The 23,553-nt window shown below is 38.8% G+C and overlaps 2 protein-coding genes across 6 annotated transcripts; both read left to right on the forward strand.

The window, feature by feature from the left end:
- Positions 1–6,082: 6,082 nt before the first annotated feature.
- Positions 6,083–11,462, forward strand: LOC133929300 (probable ADP-ribosylation factor GTPase-activating protein AGD14). Of its 5 annotated transcripts, XM_062375999.1 has the most exons (14): positions 6,083–6,199; positions 6,327–6,489; positions 7,456–7,517; positions 7,687–7,774; positions 7,867–7,928; positions 8,012–8,105; positions 8,202–8,597; positions 9,109–9,546; positions 9,656–9,820; positions 9,915–10,022; positions 10,114–10,194; positions 10,628–10,766; positions 10,876–10,933; positions 11,090–11,462. In XM_062375999.1, exons 2-14 carry the CDS (start codon positions 6,391–6,393, stop codon positions 11,202–11,204), a joined length of 1,905 nt encoding a protein of 634 aa, XP_062231983.1. In that variant the 5' UTR covers positions 6,083–6,199; positions 6,327–6,390; the 3' UTR covers positions 11,205–11,462. The 5 variants fall into 5 exon arrangements, with proteins under 5 accessions (XP_062231983.1, XP_062231982.1, XP_062231984.1 ...); XM_062375998.1 differs by lacking the exon at positions 6,083–6,199 and having other exon boundaries at positions 6,209–6,489; XM_062376000.1 differs by lacking the exon at positions 6,083–6,199 and having other exon boundaries at positions 6,209–6,489; positions 10,628–10,763.
- A 1,520-nt stretch (positions 11,463–12,982) lies between these two features.
- Positions 12,983–18,551, forward strand: LOC133929301 (pentatricopeptide repeat-containing protein At4g18520, chloroplastic-like). The gene is made up of 5 exons (XM_062376004.1): positions 12,983–16,226; positions 16,320–16,393; positions 17,110–17,191; positions 17,637–17,953; positions 18,055–18,551. The coding sequence occupies exon 1, from the start codon at positions 13,165–13,167 to the stop codon at positions 15,841–15,843; it is 2,679 nt and encodes an 892-aa protein (XP_062231988.1). The 5' UTR covers positions 12,983–13,164; the 3' UTR covers positions 15,844–16,226; positions 16,320–16,393; positions 17,110–17,191; positions 17,637–17,953; positions 18,055–18,551.
- Positions 18,552–23,553: the final 5,002 nt, after the last annotated feature.

Below are 23,553 nucleotides of genomic sequence, written 5' to 3' on the forward strand. Positions count from 1 at the left end.
TTTTTTTAAGTATTTTTGCCAATCGGGTGCTGAATGAACGCCTCCAACAGCTCCCTTATCCAGGTCTACAGTTATACAGACACCGGCTCCGACAAATTTGCCGATGAAAAATGAGTCTGTATTACTGTAGTAGGAGGATTGCTGTAGGCCCGGGAAGAAATAGAAAATAATAGAACTTAGTAAATAGGGTAGTTGTTGAAGATAAAAAAATAGATGATATTATAATAGTGTTAGGGGATGCTGTAATAGTATTATAGGGGATGAATTTTTAAAGTATCTATTGAATATAGCCTAAAGTTAGCTTTTATCCTGTAAATCACTGTATCGATAGTTTTTACGTTCTTTTGTCGATCCTAGCGCACCGTAAAACACTCTAAGAGCTCCAGTATCAACCTCTACGAGGATATGAATTAGGGTTGGAAGTCAGCAAATTTGTGGAGGGAAAAAGTATTTTGTATTATTGTAGCTAGAGTATGCCTGCGGGTTCGAATGGAGGAGAAAAGTAATAGAAGTTAAAAAATAAGGTAGTTATTAGAGATAAAAAATAGATGATGCTGTAATAATATTAGAAAATACTATAATAATATTATAGATGATGAATTTTTAAAAATCTATTAGAGATAATCTAATACATTCTACAGTAGCATCTGAGGATCCCGATCCTTCTCAGAAGGATTAAAAAAGATTTAAAGCTATTGGACTGTCCAAATCCTCGAATAAAGCAGTGTTTGGTTGGTTCAACCACGCTCATGCCTGTCTGGGATTCGTAAAGGAAGTATGTAGTTTTTCGTTCCTGTGGAAAGGATTTCGTCGGACGTGTTTGGATCAAATGAAATGAAATGAATCGTGAATACTCGGTTCCCTTCCAAAGGAAAGGTATCCTACCTATACTTTTCACGGGAAATAAAAAATCCAGACCGGTCCAATGGTAAGAATCTTTGCTGTCTCTTCCTCCTCAGCCCTAACCACGGTAAAATACTCATTGTGAAAATTCAACCAAATATTGCGATGCAAACGGCTTAAACTTTCTATTATTGTGTTTTGAGTTCACGTAGTTTTTCATTTTTCACTTCATTCTATTTATGTGTTTTAATCTATCCTTTATTTTGCATTCCATCGTTTTAAACAAGATCTAAATTGGATGCTATCGTCTGGATAAACGGTATGGTTCGAGATGAGATTGTATAAGTAAGTTATTTTATTAGATATATGAGATGATATAATAATATGTTTAGTTAGATGTATTGTATGATATAAGAACGCATTTAGTTGTTTAAAAGTATGTATAACTTAATTATTTTATAGAAATAATAATTTTTATATTTATTATTATCAACAAACTATGCTAATTAATGCTCATCATTATTAATTTTAGTTAATCATAACTTAAGTTGTTAATAATCATCATTAAATAGTAATAATAATTATTGGTTATGGTTAATAGCATCTAATTATAACTAATATTTAACTAAAAATCCTTAATAACCTTATCATCGGAGTCGCCAGAACCTGCACGGGTCATTCGACCAATTTTCCTAAATAAGAAGAAAATATTTCTATAACATCTATCACCTTATCTTAAACAATCTGATATCATTCAACCAACTTAATGCAAAGATAAAAACATATCCAAAATTTCATACATATACCACTTCATACATACAATAAATAATGTCCTTTAACAGAACTGGTCCACATCCTGCTGCAACGGTGGGGCCACTCGCCCGTTTTGTGATACTAGTTGCAAATTGTAATTGGTTTTGACTTTGTTTCCGTGTGAGTTAAGAGTCTAAACTGTATACAAATTGCCATATACAATACACGATGGCAAAATTATTGGATGATTTATTACTAAATTTGAAAATAAGTTTACATCAATCATGCTCGAGTTTAATGACTGGAGATGAAACCATCGGTATCATGCATGTTTATGTGAAAGCATGGCATACTACTCAGTCAACCGCGGAGATGAATTTTTGCACAAGAATAAGAGGCATATATGCACGCAAGTTTTGAGAATCAATAAGAGAACCCATTTGGCTAATTACAATCTTGTTTGGACTTTGGACAGATCGCGTAGCATCAGGAGACTTGGCAACTCCTAGTAAAAATAGTCCACTTGCTTCTATTATATCTATAAAATACCGGAATTACAAAAGCACTTTTCTCAGATAAATATACATACACCATCATTATAGTCCAATTTGAATATTCATGGGTAAATTGATAGTTCAAGTTTGAATAGTTTGACTACATGTATCCCAAAGCTTAGCTTATTTATAAGAAGCAACCAACATCCCTCTAGCCATAAAGAGTATTATTTTGAACATAGATACGGTTATCAACGTGCTACTTCGACTATTAATTACTAGTATAAAATATATTCAAAATATAACAAAGTTGCAATATATAAAAGAGAAATTCCTTATTTACCACTCAATGATAGCTCTTTCTCGAATCTACTATTGACAATTCTCAATTTTCGTATATGCTATTGGGTCTAAAACTTTATCCCCATTATGCCACTCTCGTCACGTGTATTACCCGCACGTGCGTTAGCCTTGTTGACCTTTTAGTTTTTTTGCGGAAATAGCAGTCCTATCCATGGTCATCTTGTTTCTCACCTTTTCGTCTTAACCCTTCTTCCATGGACCACTTATGAGTTCTCATCAAGCTTAGCAATGGCGACAGCAAGCATCTTGCATCCAAGGATTAAAATTTTGTCGAAAATTCGATGAAATTTTATGAATTTCGGAGGGAAACGAAATATCTAATTTTAAAAAATTTCTTTTACTAACATATGGGATCCACATAATAGAGGAAAAAAAATAACCGAAATTTCATGAATTTCGATCTTTTCACTAATGAAAAAAATGTAAAACAAAATTGAAATCTTTGCTTGCATCCACTAGCAAACCCTATATCTTCCACCTCTGACCTCCAACTTCAGAGAGACACCCTGACCTCATTCCTCTACGGCATGACTGGTGACCCTACCGGCCTCCGTGCCACTGCTTGCCCCCACCCTCTCCCCTCTGGCCCTCTGTGCAACTATTATGCACTTCTTCTTCTTCTTCCCCTCTATAGGCTCACATCCAACAGACCCAACGGGCCTCCACCATCTTGCCTGCCCCCGGTGCGATAAGGCCTACCACGACCTTGTTGTTGATGCCCCCCCCCCCCCATTATTGTCCTCCACAACTCGGCTGAGGCAAGTAGGAGCTGAGCTCGGGGCAATGAGCTATCATATCCCTTACAGTGCTCAGCTTGAGGTGCTTGGAGCAGCAAGGAGAACTCGTGAGGGGCATGCTAAGTGCGGTTGGAGGCAAACTCGACCACGATGCTGGTTCGCGGAGCGCATCGAGAGGCTAGTGACGGCCGATGATGCTATTCCAGTAGAGTCAACCCTAAAATGATTGTAGGCTTTGATTTTCTTGAAAATCTAGATGATAACGGCATAGTGGGGATAAAGTTTTAAACTCGATGATAGATATATAAATTGAAAATTTTTGATGGCAAATCTATGAATGGCTAACTTTGAACAGTAAATAAGGAATTTACTCAGAAAACTACTTTTCAAGAAAAATCTAGCTATACCATTTTAAAAAGTTCAATCAAAATATTTATAAAGATACTGATGGTCAAAGTTTAAACATGTTGACAACACAATATCAAAACGACATTTCTTTTACAGGAGTAGCAGCATTTTTCAATATCTGGTATGAAGAAACCTTTCAAACTTCTGTACGCTAATAAAATAACACATAATCTGACCAAGTTTCTCTCTAGCATATGCCAAATGTGGATTCAAACCCATGGAACTATCCATCTAGGTAGCATTTCGGTTACATTAGCATCAGAAGATTAAATAAGTCTGCGAGGTCAATTTATTCTAGAACAATGTACTTGGATTCCAAAGAATCAAAATCTCTTCCACCATGTCATGCAATCACCGTTGAAAAGCTCACCTTTTTTCGTCACCAATGACCAATGACCTGCCGTAACCAACTCGTTACTCGTGCACCGTTGTGTTTCGGCGGTGATTTCACGTTCTCAGAACAGACATTCTCGTCTGAAATGGTCGTCAAGTCCTTTATTTTTCATCTAGAAAAGAGCAAATTGTCTGGATTTTGATGCTTCTCTCCAGTTTCCTGAATTCCGGAGCCTGTAGAAGTTGCAACGCCGTCCCTATACCATTAATGCCCTCGAGAACGGAAAGGCGAGTTTGACCGTTCATTACCAGGGCTGCTTGGTCTTCTTTTGGAAAATTTAGGTTCTTTTTCGAAAGTTTTCGAAACTAGTGACATGATTATAAATAGTATACAAATGATAATAAATATCGTAATTGCAATTAATGCAATGACAAAAACCTAAATTTCTCTTCTTTTCCTTCGTGCGAATTGCCTGGCCTTCGTTTAATCTATTCACAAGTCGCTTAACCATAAAGTCACTGAAGAGGATGTCTCCTTTAACTAACCGATTTGTTAAGGAGCTGCCTATTAGAGTAACTCCAGCAAAATCGCCGTACTGCTCGCCGTCGTCATCTACTCATCTTTGGCCATCGATCGAGAGAACACGGCTCTAGATTATCCAAACGACTCGTTATTATTGTGTACTTGCTGTCCTCCTCTCCCGCGTTGGCAAATGTAGCGAGCTGATCCGCTTCTGTGCACGTCGGCGGGAGGAAAGGAGGCCCGTGCACAGTATCGGATGAACAATACCGAAATTTCCTAAAAATCAGAATAGTGGTCTTTTATTGCTCTAAAAATACTATAGCTATTATGTTGCTCTAACAATCCTTTTTTTTTTACATTTTTCATAATTTTTTTAGTACAAAGGAACTAAAATTTTCACCATATAACTTAGAGCTGAAAATAATTTTAGAAATTAGACACATAAATTATAGAAAATATACAAGAAAATTTAGGATTTTTAGAGCAACAGTAAACCACTATTTTAATTTTTTGAAATTTTGGTATTGTTCATTTGGTACTGGGAAACAAGTAACTTATAATGATAAATAAGGGATTTACTCAATAAATAATAAAGAACCTATTGTAACCGGTTCTAACTAAAAATTTATTACAAATTCTAAATAAAAATTCTCTAATGTGTGACTCACCTTCTAACTAAAAAACTAACCGTTGAAATATAACCGTTAAACAAAATAGTCATTAGAATATAGTCGTAGAACAAAATAGCAGTCGAACAAAACAACCGTTGTGAATATAAATATAGTATATGAGATATAGAGAATGAGATTTGGCTAGTCTGCTTGAGTACGCAGAAATATGGATGGAGAATTATTTAGAGTGAATAGCCAAATAAAAATATAGCTAGTCAAATTTAGCTAGTTTACTGGAGTTACTCTTAGATATCTTTTCGTGGCACTTACGCATAATCCACTAATTGATAAAAAAGATTCAAATCAAATATGGCTGATAAAATATAGTCCTGAAAATGTCCTGAAGACTAGTCCAAAATAGTACGTTTCAACGAATAGCAAGGTCGTGCTTGAAAACAACTCACTCAATTTCTACGTTATTTAAAATTCTAAAAAAATTTAGAACTAGAGCGGTTGATAGATTGATAGGATTTAATTAAATCATATTATTTTTATTTTAAATTAAAAATAATTATTTAAACCATATTATTTATCTACAAACTTTAAATACCGCATGTCTCCTTAGACAAGCTAACAAACCATCCTTAAGAGCATCTTCAGCGGAGACATTTTTTTAGTGCTACAGTGCAGTGATTTACCGATTGGCTGAGCGCTCGTATCTGACTTTAGTAGGAGTAGTATCGCTCCCTACAGTGATACAGCCGAAGGTGAATAGTGATATGTAAGAAGTAAATTTGGTGTCTCTCTGTATCGCTCAATATTATTTATAGAGTATGTTTGTTGGTCCGATGAGAGTAATAGAAGGTAAAAAATAGTGTAGCTACTGGAGATGAAAAAAATACAAAATAGTGTAATAGTATTAAGGGGTATTATAATAATATTATAGAGAATAAATTTTTAAGTATATATTGAAAATGACTTAACAATATAAGGGCATTTTTTAATCAGCCATGTCCCGGGCTCCCAGCACAGGTAAGCACGGCCGTGGCGTGGTGGACCGGCGCACGGCCAGTCCGGCAGCTGGGCGGGCACGTAAGCCGCCAGCTAGGCGACCAACGACGCTACAAAACCCCGGTCTCTCTCCCCCTCCGCTCTTTGCCAAGAACAACGCAGAGCAAAGCTACTTTTGATTCCCCTTCTAATCTCCGAAGCATTTTGCTCTCGGCCGTCTTCAATCCACTCACCGGCCATCTTCGCACAGGCCCCTCGGTTCTTGCTGCTCGATTTTGCTTCCGGAGCTGCGGGATTCCGCAGGGATCGGGCCGATGGGTAGCAGGGTGAAGGAGGAGGAGAGGAACGAGAAGATCATCCGGGGCCTGCTCAAGCTCCCCGGCAACCGCCGGTGCATCAACTGCAACAGCCTGGTGAGCTCTGGTTCTCAGAAATGTTTGATCTTTTAGGTAACAGCGCACTAGCGAGAGGTAGCTTGCACAGGTTGGGCGAGGAGGGCTTAAGGTGTCCTTCTGAGTTATGAGTTGTATGTCCGGGGATTTGTTGGACTTTGGAAATGGCCTGTTGATTTGTTCTTGGACGTTCATAGAATGTTTCCTGTGGATTGATATCCTATTGGTGGCTTTTCTCATCCTTAGCTGAAGGATAGTGGTGTGAGGCAGGCAGCTCCTACCTGATTCTTTGCGTTTATGCTTCTGTCTGAATCTGGAGCCGTGTCTGAAATTCCTGCCTGTTGGTGGTTTGATGATTTTCTTGTGTAATTCATGTGTATCAAACTAACTGGCGTTGGATATCATGTATGTAAAGATAAGAATGAGTTTATGTCCAACTCTGGTAGGCAACACATTTAAATAGTTATCGTGCAAAAGATTGTAAATTGGTTAAACCTATTAGCATGTCACAGTGCATGTTAGCTAACACTGCAGTTTTAATCGAGCTGTTTCCCCCCTTTTGTGTGTTGCTATTGGTACTTGTGGTTTGGGTCAATAGTAGGAATTAAATAAAGTAATAGTGCAATGATTTTTGTGTTAGCTTTAGATATTTGCTGCTGTGCATGATCCCGATATCTGTAGTGAAGCACTGAAGCTACAAATCGGTGGCAGGAGAATGAGCAACGTACAAGGATTTCTGTTGTGCAGAGTTGCACGGTGAATAAGTCCATATGAAACCTATCTTCCGCAATAGTTTGGGGGGGGGGGGGTCAAATGAACTTATAGATATCTATAAAGATGTCTGTGACTAGCTCGGCCCTAGTTCCGACACTGGAGCTGTCTATCAAACATTGGAGTTTCATAAGCATTGAAGACAATGTTTATATGAGAAATAAAACATGCATGACATTCTTTGTGACATAATAAAAAAGTATTCTTCATTAACAGGGTCCACAATATGTATGCACAAGCTTCTCAACTTTCATCTGCACTAATTGCAGCGGAATACAGTAAGTGGTGATCAGATTCATACAATATTATTGTGATTTCTCTTTTTCTCACTTAAAACCTGCAACACCTTTTACTAGTTTGGCTGTATTACAATTGTGAACTTCTCCATAGAAGTAATAAACTGCTGATCAGTTCTCTGCTCATTGCTGAATTGCTGATATTTTATAGTCGAGAATTCACTCATCGTGTAAAATCAATATCAGTGGCTAAATTCACTTCTCAAGAAGTTTCTGCTCTTCAGGAAGGGGGCAATGAGGTTGGCCTAATATCATTATTTATAGTTTGCAAAATCCTGTGATATCTTACATTTACCTTTTGTTTTTACAACGTATATTCTCGTTATCTCAGCGTGCCAAAGAAATTTATTTCAAACATTGGGACATCCAAGGCCAGTCTGTTATTGACAATAGGTTAGTCACTTAGTTCAGTTAATTATCTTCACATATGTTGTAGTTGCACAGTTGAAGTTTGATTGCTGTGTTTTCACATCTAGTGATGTAGATGGACTCAGAACCTTTATCAAGAATGTATATGTTGAGCAGAGATACACAGGTCAAAGAATTGGTGATCATCTACCACAAGCAAAGGTAGCAATCTGAATTGGTCATTACTCATAGATTTGTATGCAGGATTCCCAGTCTCTCCGGTATCCTTATTTTTTAAACCCATTAATCATCTGAAAGATCCAGGGTAGTCGGGACTCTTGTGGAAACAGGAATGAGGATTCATCTCAGGTTGTTTTAAGAAGTCCATATGTTGGAACTTATGAAGATAATCATGGTCCAAAGCCTATCATAGAAGGTCTCTCAGAAGATCAAAACAATTCCAATGAACATCCATTAGGTCATACAGTGGATCGAAATAATAGCTCTAACTTTAGAAGCCATCTGCGTCCAGATGATCTTCCGAAAACTGGTGGAAAATCAGAAAATGATCAGAGGGATGTGACTGCATCAGCTTCTTCTGTACTACAAGCTTCCAAAAACACTAAAAGTAATAATGTGATTCTGCCTATCAGACTTCCTGATCCTCCTAGGTCTCATAAAGCAACAACATCTAATGCCTCTGCTGAAGCACAGGTAATGTAATTCTTATTGATATAATTTGTTTCTTTTTAAACTGCACTATCTACTTGTCCACAGTGTTACTCTTTTCCTCTTTTAGTAGCTCCAAGCCTCCAACTATTGATTCATATTTACCATGGGTATGTCAAAGCTAGCTCAAAATCCAGAATAATTTAGCTACAAGCTAGCAATAGAAAACAGCACAGGTACTTCACAGCATATGATCAGTGTTCTACTAATTTCTGTATGCTGGTATGCATATGTTTGTGTCTTTGATGCATGATTGGTTACCTTGCTCTACCGATCTGATTTGTCAAACAGGCTTTAGGGGCACCTAAGCTGTTCCCAATTTGTATTTCTTCATAACCATTGAGAATTTTCCTTGTTCAGAGTCCAGACAGTATCCGTATCAAAAGAAACAAAGTTAAAATTGGAAAAAATAGCATTAGTCTACTACATGACTCCTAACGCCATGTGATTCTGCCCTTGTCAATTTATGCTTAATGGGTAAAGTTTGATTTTGCAGAAATCAACATCTCAGTGGACCAATGATCCCAGACCTGGAAGCATGCAGGATGCTAAATTATATGTGTCAGAAAATCTGATTGACTTCGATTCAGATCTAGAACCTCCTCAAGATGTTGTTCAGACTAAAATTCAGAAGAACCCTTTACCTCCGACAGATATTGGTTGGGCTACTTTTGATGTTGCTACTCCCCAAAACACTACAACCATGACTTCAACTTTCAGTACCAATTCTTTAGAGGGTTCAATGCTACAGATCCCTAATTCGGCATCAATGCCACAAAGTAGACTTCCAACTGTGCAAACTGCCAAGTCCTTGTCCTTTTCCCTGGCAAATCATGGAAGTCAACAGCACCAACATTATTTCTCCCCTGTGAATAATATCCAGTCTAGTAATCCTCCATTGAACAGAACTACTAGTGCTCCAGTTGATAGCCAGGTTAGTATTCTTCTTTGTGTTCGAAGAACTCCAGTTTTCAGATGGCAAATGTTTTTTTATGCATATGGCAAATGTTTTAGACCTCTGTTCCGGTGCATGCATTTTTCAGTTATGGAGAGCTGCATCACATGCGCCAATGCTACAAGGGAATAGTATTCTTCCTTCTAATCAGGGTTCAAATATATTAATAGGAAATCGTGATCCTGTTACAGTATCAGCGTCACAGCAACTTCTTGCTGATATCACATCTAATGGAAGAAAGGCGCTTCCAGAGGTAATGGGTGTGGGTATCTCAACAATTTATGCTCTGTTCTCCCATTATTTTTTCTCTTGTGTGCCTTTTGTTCTAAACTCAGAAAAAAATGCAGGATATTTTTACAATGAGCTATCGTCCAGTATCTTCATCCTGGAATTGGCAACCAAATCCTCGTGTAAATATGGGATATGGACAATATGGCACGCATTATCCTGTTGGGGTTGTAAATTTATGTTCTGTGATGTCAAATCAATTAACACATTAAGTTTACTATTTTTCTTTCCTTAGGTCTTATGTTGTTTCCTTTGCAGATAACTCAACATGCCCATCCATACAATATAAATCCAGTTAACCTGGCAAGAGGACCTACATCTGCTCATGCTTCCTCCAGAGTATGCAAATTTCTACCACTTGTATTAGTAATACATATACAAAGCAACAAGATTTAGACAGTTGAAATGCTCCAGAGTTATACAATATAGAACCTCATTGGTTGCTGTTTGTAGGCTTTGTTTTCTGGCCTTTTGATCAAGCATGATTATAAATGTACTATTTATGTTGCCTCTACTTTTTACTATTTGTTTTATTCCATTGTATATTTGATAATTGTAAAACTATAACCTTTTATCTCCATCATCAATGTGGCTGCACTCCTCTCTTTTGTACTTTTATGTTCAAGTGTTGCTATCTACTTGTGTCATTCAATAGAAGTTTATTGTTTCTGGCAACACATGATGAAATGCGATTTCTAAATTGTCAAGTACTATTTCCAGCTTCATTGTTTTTAACTAGGTGAATGAAGGAATGATCTTGCTGTCTGTGCAGTTCCCATCATTAACTTCTATGCAAGAAGCATTACCAAATGTGGCCAGTACGGCCTTGTTGCCGCATGCTCCAGGCATGGGATCTGTTGGATCAGTTCTGTCACCTCGGCAAGTTGCATTCCCATCAACAGCAGACAGTAGTAGTTCCTAGTCTCTTTTACTTCATTTTAACTCCATTGTGATATTTTGATTTTTCTTTAGACCTTAAGGCATCATGACGCAGTAGGTGATACAATGATTTATTTACAGATCAATACATGATCCAGCAACATGCAGTTAAAGTACAAAATGATACTTTCCCCATCGGGTAATCCCTGCTCGTTTTTTCTTATGCTCACATTGTCATTGCCATCCATTCTGACGTATATGGTGTTTTTTTGTATTGAAACCAAAACCAGATCCCTGGCATTAGTCCTTCCAAAGTTAACCCGTTCTTTTTATTTCACTGTCTGAATAATTGTAGATACGGAGTCAGAGGATTCGCCACAACAGCCACCGCATATGGTTTATCTCCAATGGATCAACATTTGGCTGCTCAAAATGCTTTACCCCGAGTTGGCGGAAACCCATTTGCTTAGAACTGGTTCAGGTACCTCGGTGTTGTCATTGTATATAGTGATAGGATTTGAAGCTATGTTGGTATGTCATGTATAAGTGCCAGTTTAATAGTGGATAGCAGAAAAGAAAAAGTTGTTTTCCTTGCATTAAGTAGAATGTGAAGAAATGCCCTACCGGATTTGTGTATAGCAATTTGTTTTTGCTTAAAGAAGTCAAATGGTATTGTAAATTGGATTAACTCCCCCATATGACATAAGTGAGAATGTGAGATAGTACTGTAGATTGTGTGGGTGCTGTTCATCTTCCGCGAAATGAATTGCTCTCGTCAATTGCGTACCTTGTTACCCTGGAACTTTGGGCAACTGTGGCCTGGTGACATAACCACACCACCTGCAATTTATGGCCTAAAATTCGTTCAACATGCATCATATGCTGTGACTATGAGTGATAAGATGCAGTGAGGATTAATGATGATTTAATCTATACTGCGGGACGAGCTTATGCACGTTTAACAACTTGAATGGTCTTTTATCTAAAAGGGTTAACCTGCAAGCGCTATGTTTTAAGACAAAAAGCATAACAAGCTAGTGCTCATTGTGAACCGGAAATAGGGATTAAGGGTCAGGTGTTTACACTGCATATTGATGTGTCAAATTGCAACAGATCTTGAAATTATTGATAGTCAAAAAATTAATAGATCATATTTTGATACGACCTCTCGATATTATACATGAACTTGAAAATATTCATTGTTTTTTTATTTATCATGGAACGCTATTGAAAGAATGCTATTGAAAGAAAGAGATGCAGAGGAGGAATGAAGAAGAAGAGACAGAGATGGACGAGTATAGAGCTCAGTGGTAGCACGCGAGGTTGGGGTTCGAGCATCTCGTCCCATACCTTATGGTCTCTAATAATGATCTCATCATGAGAAGCACCGTTTAAAATAAAAAAGAAGAAGAGAGAAAGAAGATAATGATGAGAGTCTCTATACTTTGCTCATGCGTCTCCCACTACTCACTTTTTTTATTTATATATTTTTTAATATAAAAATTTATTTAAATATATCTCAGATGAAAAGATTTTAAAAAATAGACGTAACCCGCCATCTGAAGGGTAAGCCCCCCGTGCATGAACAGTAACCACGGTGAGCAGTACTCCGAATTTCAATTCTCTCCTATCTTATCTGTTCAAAATAGTGATGCTCTGTTGCTAAAAATCCTAAAATTTTTTGTACGTGTTCCATAATCCACGTGCAACCCATTTTAATTGAATTTACACAAAAATCATGTGTATAATTTAAACTAAAATTCTTCAAAAAAGACTACTTTTATAACTTCTAACAATTGTTAGTGCCTCAAATAAATTTTTAAAAATTTAATAAAATTCACTAATATTCTTCTTATGTGATGTGATAATTTCTAAAATTATTTTCAGCAAAACCCGACAAAGCTCGGCAGCCTCCATGAAACAACCTGAAATTCGGAGTACCGTTCACCGCGGTTAAAAAAATCATTCGTAAATCTTTTCATTCGGGATACATTTAAATAAATTTTTATGTTAAAAAAATATAAAAATAAAAAAAGCTCCAGGTCTGGGCATACCTTGCAGGGCCGACCACGGCCCGATCCAAGCCCTGAAAGGCAGGTCACCTGCCGCCCTGTGGCCCATTATTATCAGGTTTATTTTGCATTTTCGCGTCATATACGAAGCTTTCATGTCCATCATCCGGGTAAATCTGGACCCTCCAGATTACGGTCGGACGGCTCTCACAAGCGCGAATAACTCGGTGGGCGGTGTTGGGAAAGGACTCGAGTCCTCATCTCGCAATTTGCAACAGATCAGACTGCAGCTTGGAGACGGCCCTCCAAGTCCCGCCGCCGCCGCCGCCGCCGCCGGCGACTATGCCATTGGCGACCCTGCCATCTTCCTCCGCCGCCGCCGTCGCCCATCTCCGGCGACCCACACACCACCTCGCTTATGTTAAGGTCCCTCTCTTTATTACTCCTCCACTCATCGGTCCCCGCCAGGCCGACCCCATCTAGACTCCTCTCTTCCGCCGCCGCCGTCTCCGCCTCCGCATCCGGTGCCCTAGGCGGCGGCGGCGGGCATGGAACCGTCTCCGCAGTGCTGGAGATCGTCGGCCCAATCGAACTCCTCTTCCCGGCCTCCGAGGCGCGCCTCTACGTGCGCCTCGTGCGGCGCTGCGCGCGCGACGCCCTCGCCGCGGGCACCGCCGCCGCCCACGCGCACGTAGTTAAGCGCGGCTTCGCTCCTGACGTGCTCGTATCCAACGTCCTGCTGGACTCGTATGCCAAAGGCGGTTCCTTGGCGGCCGGACGCCAACTGTTCGACGAAATGCCTCACAGGGACGTCGTGTCCTGGTGCACCGTCATTGCCACGCACGCCAGCCGTGGGCTCTTCGTTGAGGCAATTGGGCTGTTCAAAGAGCTTTTATCCTCTGGTCAGGTGAAGCCAAACCAGTTTGTTATCTCGTCGGTGCTGAATGCCTGTGCCAGGTCTGGTGTCATGGAGCTCGGACTTATGGTGCATGGATTGGTGGTCAAGTCTGGCACGGGTGTTGATAGGTTTGTGGAAGTTGGATTCGTCGACATGTATGCGAAATGTGGCAATGTGGGTGATGCTGTTAGGCTGTTCAATGAAATTCCAGTGAAGAGCTCTGTTGCTTGGAATGCAATGATTTCGGGTTTTGTCGAGAATGGTTGTTTCATGGAGGCTGCTGAGATTTGTCGAGATATGCATCGAATTGGCATGGCAATGGATGTGGTGACACTGAGGGTAGTTGCTGGTGTTGCTGCTATTCTAGGAACGTTTGAGCTTTCTAGAAACATTCATGTTTACGCACTTAAAGTTGGGTTGGGAACAGATTGTTTTGTTGTGTCTGAATTGATCAAGTCAGCCGGGAGGGTAGGTGAAACTCAGTACATTGGGAAGCTTGTTGCTGCAGCTAAAAGGCGTGATGTGTCTTTGTATTCTTTGGCTATCTCAAACTATCACTCAAACGGTTGTCAGGATGAAGCGGTGAGACTTGCAGAAGATCTTCTTTCTTCATGTCTCAGTTTAAGGGAAGGAGACATGGTTACAGTGCTAGGCATATGTCATGTAAAAGAGGAGGTTCAGCAAATGCATGCTTTTACTTTGAAAACAGGAAGGTTCTGTTATATTAATATATGCAATGCTCTTATATCAGTATATTCTGATATTGGGTCACTGATACAAGCGGAATCGATCTTCAAAACTACACAGTCACCAGATATTGTATCATGGGCTGCAGTCATGGCAGGCTGCGTCAAGAACCTTCAATTTCAAAAAGCATGTGGTTATTTTAGAGAGCTAAGCAACACTGGAGCACCATCAGATCAGCATTGTGTTGCTACTATCATAAATGCCTGCACAGGTCTTCAGGACTTGGATAAGGGAAGGCAGATTCACTCTTTAGCTCTTAAACTTGGGCTACTGCTTGTTGATTTCGTCAGTGCATCCCTACTAAACATGTATGCAAAATGCCACTGCATTGAGGGTGCTGCTGAGTTATTCTCCCACACATTGTTTCCACGAAATTTAGTTGTAACTAATGCCATGCTCTCTGGATATTGCTGGAATTTCCTGCCAGAGAAAGCGCTTCTGCTCTTTTGCAGGGAATACTATTTTGGTCTGCGTCCTGATCATTTCACCTTCTCAACTGTTCTTAGTGCATGTGCTGATATAGGAGCAAAGGAGGCTGGTGAGCAGATCCATGGCAACCTTGTAAAGATTGGTTCGGAATACTTGGATGTCATTGTTGGAAATGCTATCATAGACCTTTATGTCAAGTGTGGGTGCATTGCTAGTGCTTGTAGATTTTTTCATAGCATGAAGAGTTGGAACATGAATTCATATGCCATGTTAATGTTAGGTTATATTCAGAATAGATGCAGTGATGAAGCTCTTCAACTTTTCTCAAAGATGCAGCATAGTGGATTGCATGCAGATCGTGTCACCTTTGCAAGAATCCTACGGGGATGTGCTGATCTATGTGCTATTGATTTGGGAAGACAACTGCATGCTTCCATTATAAAGATGGGTCTGATTTCTGATGTATATGTTGCAAATGCACTTGTAGGAATGTACAAAAAATCTGATGTTTGGACCAAATCAAGAGGAAACACTCAAGAAACTTCAGCAAGAAATGATCTGGAACAGGATACCAGAGATAATTGCTATTCAGAACAAATGTATGCAAGCAACACTCTTGAAGAAATTGGATTCTTCACATTGGATGAGAAGATAGACCATGAAACTTTTGCTGATGCACAGAAGAACTACATTGGTGCTGCTTCTCAATTCTATGGAACTCCAATTCCCCTCCATGTGGTTGGGCATAAACTTAGGATTGATACTATCGTTCGGAATGGAAGGAGTGTCAGGTGCAATGAAAGTAAGCTCTTGCTAAACTACAAGAATGCCGGCTATCAGGGAAATGGATGTGGATCTGTTAAGTTGTTTAACTTGTTACAGGAGGACAGCACTAAATCTGACCAATTGGTCCTCGTTGTTTTCATTGATAATGGAAATTCAAAGATGAAGGATGCAGGGTTTGTTAATGTGGAACTAGTGAGAAAATCTGGTGATGTTCCAGCACTTGGTTTCCCTCCCTGACAAACTATAGTGCAGGATAAAAATTATAAATTGGACCTGCCGTCATCATGCAGCAGAACCAAACTGGCTACATATTGGAGAGACATGTGAGGAAAACCAACTATGAACATAGCTCAGAGTCCACGCATCAGAAACTTCTCAGATAGATGAGTGAACTTCACATGATGCACTTTCTTTCAATATATCTGTGCATTTAGATGAGTGATCTTTATAGCATCTTCAAGCAAACCAATTGCTGCCCTGGAACGATGGAATTCAATATATCTGTGCATTTAGATGAGTGATCTTTACAGCATCTTCAAGCAAACCAATTGCTGCTCTGAAGTTTTTCCGATCGCTGGATGGTTGAGTTGCATGGAAGAATAGATTTAGAACATTAGCCGGTTAGTATAAAATAGATGGCTAGCATGTAACCTTTTTTTATTGTACTAATTTATGGTTAACGACATGATTTTGAGGCATTTTCTTTCATGCAGGGGACACCCTCTCAAGCATTTCCAAGAGAGGAGGAATTAAGCTGGGAAAATCAGCTTGAGCTTCAAACATTGATGTAAGTAAACGGATATAAAGTTTGTTAAACAAACTTTGACGGTGCTGAAGCATATGTTTTTTGTGCCTCTTTGGTTGCTACTCCCTCTTGCACAGTAAAAACTCACTTTTAGTCTATTCCAATTGTAATATCAATATCATGCATCATAAAAAGAATTGCAACCACTCATACAGTTATTTTGCATCATCTGCTAATATTTATCAACTTCACTGTTGTAATTATGGAACTGAATATCTCCCCAAGAACACGCTCTTAGTCTTAGTTAACATTTTTCTAATCTGGATTCTGTCTCAAAACATACCTTTGAGACATCAAGACCTATCTAGATGCACATCATTGTTTTCCTTTTGTCTTTATCTGCCTCTGGCATACTATTGATATTCATACGCAGAGGAGTTCTTTTGTGGTAATGAAATTGAGAACATGTGGGTGGCTTAATGACAACATGTGGGTTTGATATTGCTACCAACTGACATTGTTGAATACTTGAATTCCATTGAAGGCCTACTAGTTTATTTAGGTTCAACCTTAAACAAATTGGAATTCCAAAGAAATTTTATAAAGAAGAATTCGTATTATTTCCTTCTTGAAAACTCTTCTTGCTATTCCAAGAAATCACTTTGCTGTCACTTTTGTATTTTGAAGCCTAACAACGTACAATTTGCATGACTGACGTGTCCATTCTGACTAGGCTCATTTTTGTTTCATTTTGACAGGTGCTGGCATTACACTTGCATGAAAAGGATGTTACAACAGATGGAACAAGTTTGGTCGTGCTTATTCCTAGCCATCATCAGTGTAAGATTGTCCACTCTCCCACATTTGTATTTCTTTTCTGACTTCTCTCTTGTCTGAGAAGTTTTTCTTCATGAAAGTTTAACAGCGATGTTTTTGCTGATGACAGTGCCAGCATGGTTGTAACAGGCTCATCTTAGGGTCTTAGTATAGTATAATTGTCCCAGCCACCCTATCATGACTGATACATCATACTCCATATATATATACATATATCATGGCTAATACACCATACATGCATGTCTATTTGATGGTGCTAGATGTTTTTTAAACCAAACAGTTACATCATTGAGGCTTAAATGATACTCATTAAAGTTTTCCATTGATCATATGGCGTTGTGTGCTTGTTTTCTAAGCCATCTTCAGTCTTATTTAGCGGCATACGCAGCCATCAGAACATTTTTTAAAAGATGGGATCACATGCTAATGTTTTTTGTTTGTTCATCAGGGCCTGAAGATACCTGCAGCGTCACTCTGTGAAACACCACTTATGTTCTACTGCACGTATCCGAAGCAAGAAACATCAGTGCACTTTTTCCCCACCATATCATCTAACTGGCATGCACCTTATTTATTGGTTGGTGCACTTGGAATGTATTGTATGTATGCTAGAACTAACTTGAGGCTGTTAGCTGTACATAGAGGGCATTAGCTATAGGTATAGTGATACTCATGTTGGTTACCTTAGATGCTGGATTCAGAAACTGTTTGAAGCAACAACTTAGGGATCTCCCATGTCATCATTCACTAATCCTACTAACCCAGGTGAGTCTTCTCTCTCATTGGAAGTTTAGGTCAGATCTAAGTGATTTCTTCTGCAATGCTTATTTATCTAACATTTTTCTATGCTGGTCAACTTTTAACAGACATTCGCATGGCTGCTGCTGCTGCTGCTATGAGACATAGCAATAGAGCTGCTTAATCAACATCAGTATAAAGGAGGCAGCACCATGGTGAGGACAAGCTTTTGGTGGTTGGGGCGTTGGCCCTATTATTTCAGGCTGAAATAGAAGCCGAGCAAGATTGGGACTTGCAAGTCCCATTGGTTCACAGTCCTAGGTACTAGAAAGTGACCTTTTTGGCTACCATAATTTAAGCAGAGTCGTTGGCCTCCGGTAAATGTTACCTCTCGGTTATACTGAAGTTGCCAATTTGTCATAACTGAACTTCTTTATTTTTGGAGATTCCATGACTTAGCTGATAGATAGACTGCTTTAGACATGATATACTATAGGCATCTGGCAACGGCATGGTTGCCTTGTTGAGGTTAATAGAAAGGGCCCTCGTGGGCTGTGTGGTTGTTCTTGTCCACTTCAAATCTCATCTTCTCTGGGAGCAACTAATCATCCTCGATTTCCTGTTACTTTATTGAGATGAGTAAAATGTTCCTAACAATTTTATCTCTACTGTATAAAATACGAGTTGGTTCCATTGTCACATCTTCTCTTACTCTTCACCCATCTGATAAAACCTTTAAAATTTAAATAAGTTATTACCTATTTTATAATGAATTTTTTTAATAAATTAGTGGATAATTTTTTTTATCTTATCTGAAATTGAACTATGACATTGTTCTTATATATTTATTCGGCGGTGTTTCTATAGTGTATTCATATTTACATACTTTAAGTTTATACTTGATATTAATATATGTAATATTTGTGTTTTTGTTGTAACACACGAGACACTTTGCTAAGTAGTATTTTACAACCCAGTCAGTCCACTTCCATCAAATCTTTTACTCCATTTGGTCAATATTTTTCTTCTTCTTTTCATGTGACTGCAACGCCTGCATTGCAGATGACATGAAGAAGCTTCCAGCTCTCCTTTCCCTCCTTTTCTCGAGTGCTTCCATGCTCTCCCACCCGAATTGTGCACTGATATGAAGGCACATATGAGTTTACTAGTTTTCTCTAGGGACCAAAACGGTGGCACGACGACGTCTCAACCAGTGGACATTGTCGATTGTCATGGGTTGACAGGCTGACAGCATCGGTGTTGGATGGGAGTCCCTGCTATACAGATGCAGCAAATCGACTAGCATCGTGGCCCGGCAAACCGACCCTGCCTGCTGTACCCCAGCGAGAACGCAGCGGCTTCTCCCCACGCTCCTCGTCTCTTTCGCCAATGCGAGCACACTCCACCCACCTCTCCCGCAAGGCGTAGCACCCCAAGCCTCCGATACGGCGACCGTGCGTCCTCAAACGAGCTCCAGTAGCGACGGTTTCGAAAACAGTGGTGCAACAAGGATGCGGAGAGACAAGAATGTACCTTAAATTCGCTGACCCTCTCTTCTCCTTTTATCACTGTTCATAGAGAATAACTGTGAGTCTAAAAAAATAAGAAGAGTGATGAAAAGATAGGAAATATGATAGCTGCTGAAGAAGAAAAAACAGAGAATACTATAATAATATTATAAGATATTGTAATAGTATTATAGAGAATAAGCTCTTAAAATATCTATTTTAAGATAACCTTACATTGCGTGCTCCGGTGTGCCCGACGGATTGGCGCGGCGCATGTGATCTGCACTGTATGACTAGTGTTTGGTGGGATTGTGTGGCAAGACGAGTTGCATGCCTTCGGGTGCGCACGCGAAATGCATGTGTGCTACTAGAAGTTGGGTGGTGCTAATAGCGCGTGATGTTCTCTGGTGCGTGAAAAATGTCTGATATAATAATGTTATTACTCCCTGCAAGTCAAAAATACTTGACACTTTGTGTATCACAGTCTTCGATACGTACTTTTGATCATTATTTTCGACTAGAATATATTTATAAAATCTAATAAACTTATGATATTATAAAATTATTTTTAAAAAGATATATATATATAATTTTTATGTTATAAAACTAAATATTTTAAAAGTTATAGATGATCAAAGATTTAAAAGATTAGAGGAAGTACAATAGGACTTGGAGTTGTGTGTACTAGTGATTGCGTAGTTTTTATTTGGTGGGATGTCGCAGTGAGATGTGCATGCATGTTTTTTTAACTAACTTTTGTGTGCACATTAAAGGTGTTTAGTGTTGTTATGTGCTAATGCATTTATTGTTTGATCTTCTGCAGGTTATCATTCTCTTCGTTTTGAGCAAAGGAGTGTTTCGTTGTAAAAAACTCAATTCTTCATTAATGAACCGTAGAGCTCCTGTCCTCTTTTCAGAAAAAAAAAGAAATACCTTTTATGCATAGTAGTATTAGGCATGGCATTTATAGGTTTCTACTTGTACACTGCCAAAGAAAGTCAGGATGAAGTTTTTGTTTGATTTAAACTGCTTTAAAGCTACATTGCTTTGAAAATGTTTTGTGACAATTTTGATGTGTTTTACTGGTGAGGTTAGGAGGAACTATAAAGTACATGGTGCACCATAATTTGGTACTAGTATAATACTTATACGTTGCAACGGTTCTTGTGTCATGCCCGTTTTCTCCCTCTCTCCAATCTTTCTTTCTATTCTCTCTTTGTTGTGGATCCCATTGGTCATCTCCTTTCTCTCTCCATCGAATCCTTCCCTTCATTTTCTCTCGCACTAGCTTCTCGATTCAATCCCGATGAATATGCACGGGAGTAAAAGATGGAGGCCATGATTCCTCTAATATTGGTCACTGCAATGAAGAAGGCCATCACACCGGGATCAAATTGCAAAGAAATAGCGCAAGAGAAAAGGAAACAGAGCCGAATTCTTTGCCTTTGTCATTATTCCCCGCCAGCTAGCTCAATCCCGCCTCCTTCCTCTAGCAACGTCTGTTACTGTAGCAACACTGTAGCTGTACTGTTTACAGAGGCCGACAGCGGGACCGGAGAGAGAAAAAGAGAGTAGAAGGTAGAAAATAGGGTAGCTGCTGGAGATGAAAAAATAAGGGATGTTGTAATAGTGATAGGGATGCTGTAATAGTGTTTTTAGGATGAAAATTTAAGGTAGCTACTGGAGATTGCCTTAGACAGAGCATCTCAGGTGAAAACAACCTAAATATAGGAAATTATGCAAATTCATCAAAAACCCTATCCAGAAGCTTTAATTTTTTTTCAAAAATTTCACGACATGTTGTGCATCCATGCAAAATTTCAGTGCAAACTCGATTCCATTTGTAAGATAAATTTTTTTGACTAAATTCGATTGTAACAGATATAAACAGTACCTTTGTCCTTTAGTGCTATTACACCTGGAGTTTGCATATGAAATTTTGTGTGGTGTACAACATGACCTCACCTATAGATGTGGAATTTTGGAGAATTTTTTAAAACTTCTAGATATAGTTTTTGATGAATTTGCAAAATTTCTAATATTTATAGTGTTTTTACCTGAGATGCACCCTAGATCTAGAAGATAGGACTAGCTGGTCTAAGCAGCGGATTGTAATATCTAAAAGATCAGCTAACACGGTACTGTTGCTTGACAAGGTGGTGACAGAAATGTAAGTGTTATCGAGCAAGCGTATGTTATTCCTATGCTATTAGATAAATAAAAGGTTGATGATGAAGAACGTTATAGATAGGAACATTGGCGGAACCTTGTGGAGGCCAAATTGGGCTCCAACCCTCTTGTCGGCATTGCAGTAAGGCACTATAGAGGCTCGCGTGTGGCGTGTTCTCGGATATCGGTTCCTTGCACTCATGCCTCTTTACGATTGGCTCTCTTTTTATTTTATGACACACTCCGTCAATGTATAAGGACGATAATTCCCTTCCAATCCGACAAAGAGACAAACCCATGAAAAGCCGCAAGAGTCGGCATCCTGAATTCATTGTCAAAGTGCATCGATGAATGACCGTTAGCCGCCGTTTTGCCAGAGGAGGGTAGGCCGGGCGCCTCCAGCTGGGTTCTCGAACTCTTTAGTTTTCTCTACAGGAAACATTATCAAAAGACAAGAACGAGTTGCTTTTTCAGCGATTTCAAATGAACCTGCGATGTTCCTAAAGGGTTCCTGTATTTACCGGCAGAAGGTATTTTTTACTGATTTCCTAGAACCACTTCACCAGCATTGTTGTCTTGTTTAGAGCAACTTCGAGGGGCTCGCTACCCCGCTTGCTATCGGCAAATTTGCTGAGCGGGACGGAAAAAGCAGCTCCAACAGATTGGCTATCGCACTCGCTATCTGCTCCGCCTCACTCGTCACTTCCACAGAGCGTCCGAGGCTCGCTATGCACTGTAGATGATGATTGTAGCGCAAATCAAAATCTCGGTTTTCTGTTACTTAAAAATCTTAAATTTTTTGCGTGTTCCATAATCCATAGCAACCTATTTTAACTAGATTCATCTAAAAAATTATGTAGAATTTAAACTAAAATTCTCTAAAAATGAACTACTTTTATGTGATGTCAGATAAATTCCAAAAAATCTGAAAAAAATCACTAATATTCTTCTTATATCATAAACTAATTTATACCTAGGTTATATGATGGAAAAGTAAATTCCTTTGTAATGCTCAATTTATATGCATTTTTACCATTTCATGCGATATTCTTTTTTTAATTCAATTTTAATTCAAATAAAATTCAAACATATACAAAATTTATTCAAATGCCCATTGAAAATATAGCCGTTGCAAATATAGCAGTTAGAAATATTTTTTGGTTATAGGATATCAATAAAATATATGTGTATATAATTTAAAAGTCGGTTAGAGCACGTAGAGAAATAGAGAGAAAATGTTTTGGAGATACTCTATATGAAGATATAGGGAGCAAGATTTAGTGAGTCAGTTAGAGCTACTTTTATACTGCATTCATACTAATATGGTAACACAGAAGAGCGATGTAGCTCAATAACATTGTAGCAATGGTTAAGAAGCAACTTTTAACTTTCATAATATTAAGATTGAAGCAACTTTCCATTCACTATACTGAAATGAAGTTCTGGCTTTGAACTGTCATTGGTAGTGTCCTCCAATTGATTCCGAAACAATTTCTTAAAACATTCCAAATGAAGTGAAACTCGGCAACCATGTTACTACCAAATTTATTGATCCTGTCTTGCTGCAATAGACCATGTGGGCGCTGCTATGTCTGCAATTAGATATTTGCAGAGAAATTCATGATTTTTTATCAAAATTTTGGTGAAATTTTAATCCCTGCTCTTATTTCTGGTTGTTGTCTCTTAAAGCGCGCGTTTGGTTGGTTAGACGGAGCCGTCAAGAAGCTGGCTATCCAACTTTTTATGTTGTGTGGTTGATGGACCGGAGCTGGACGGGGCCATTCAACACAGGAATATTCGCTCATTATGCCGGATGGCTCCGTTCGGTGAAATTTTTATCATCTGCTCTATGAGTCTCATGTATCGATGAAAGAAAATTTTAAAATTAGATATTTCATCTCCTTCTGAAATTCACGAAAATTTACCAAATTTTAAAGAATAAATTCCCCT

This window comes from Phragmites australis, chromosome 9 (assembly GCF_958298935.1).
Source record: "Phragmites australis chromosome 9, lpPhrAust1.1, whole genome shotgun sequence".
In the NCBI taxonomy this organism is placed as follows: Eukaryota; Viridiplantae; Streptophyta; class Magnoliopsida; order Poales; family Poaceae; genus Phragmites; species Phragmites australis.

Excerpts from the sequence above, each read along its gene's own strand:
- LOC133929301 (XM_062376004.1), top strand. The coding sequence starts at position 13,165 with ATGTTAAGGTCCCTCTCTTTATTACTCCTCCACTCATCGGTCCCCGCC.
- LOC133929300 (XM_062375999.1), top strand. The coding sequence starts at position 6,391 with ATGGGTAGCAGGGTGAAGGAGGAGGAGAGGAACGAGAAGATCATCCGG. Across the intron at positions 7,775-7,866 it reads TTCAGGAAGGGGGCAATGAG|CGTGCCAAAGAAATTTATTT; the intron begins GTTGGCCTAATA and ends TCGTTATCTCAG. Across the intron at positions 10,195-10,627 it reads CTGCTCATGCTTCCTCCAGA|TTCCCATCATTAACTTCTAT; the intron begins GTATGCAAATTT and ends CTGTCTGTGCAG.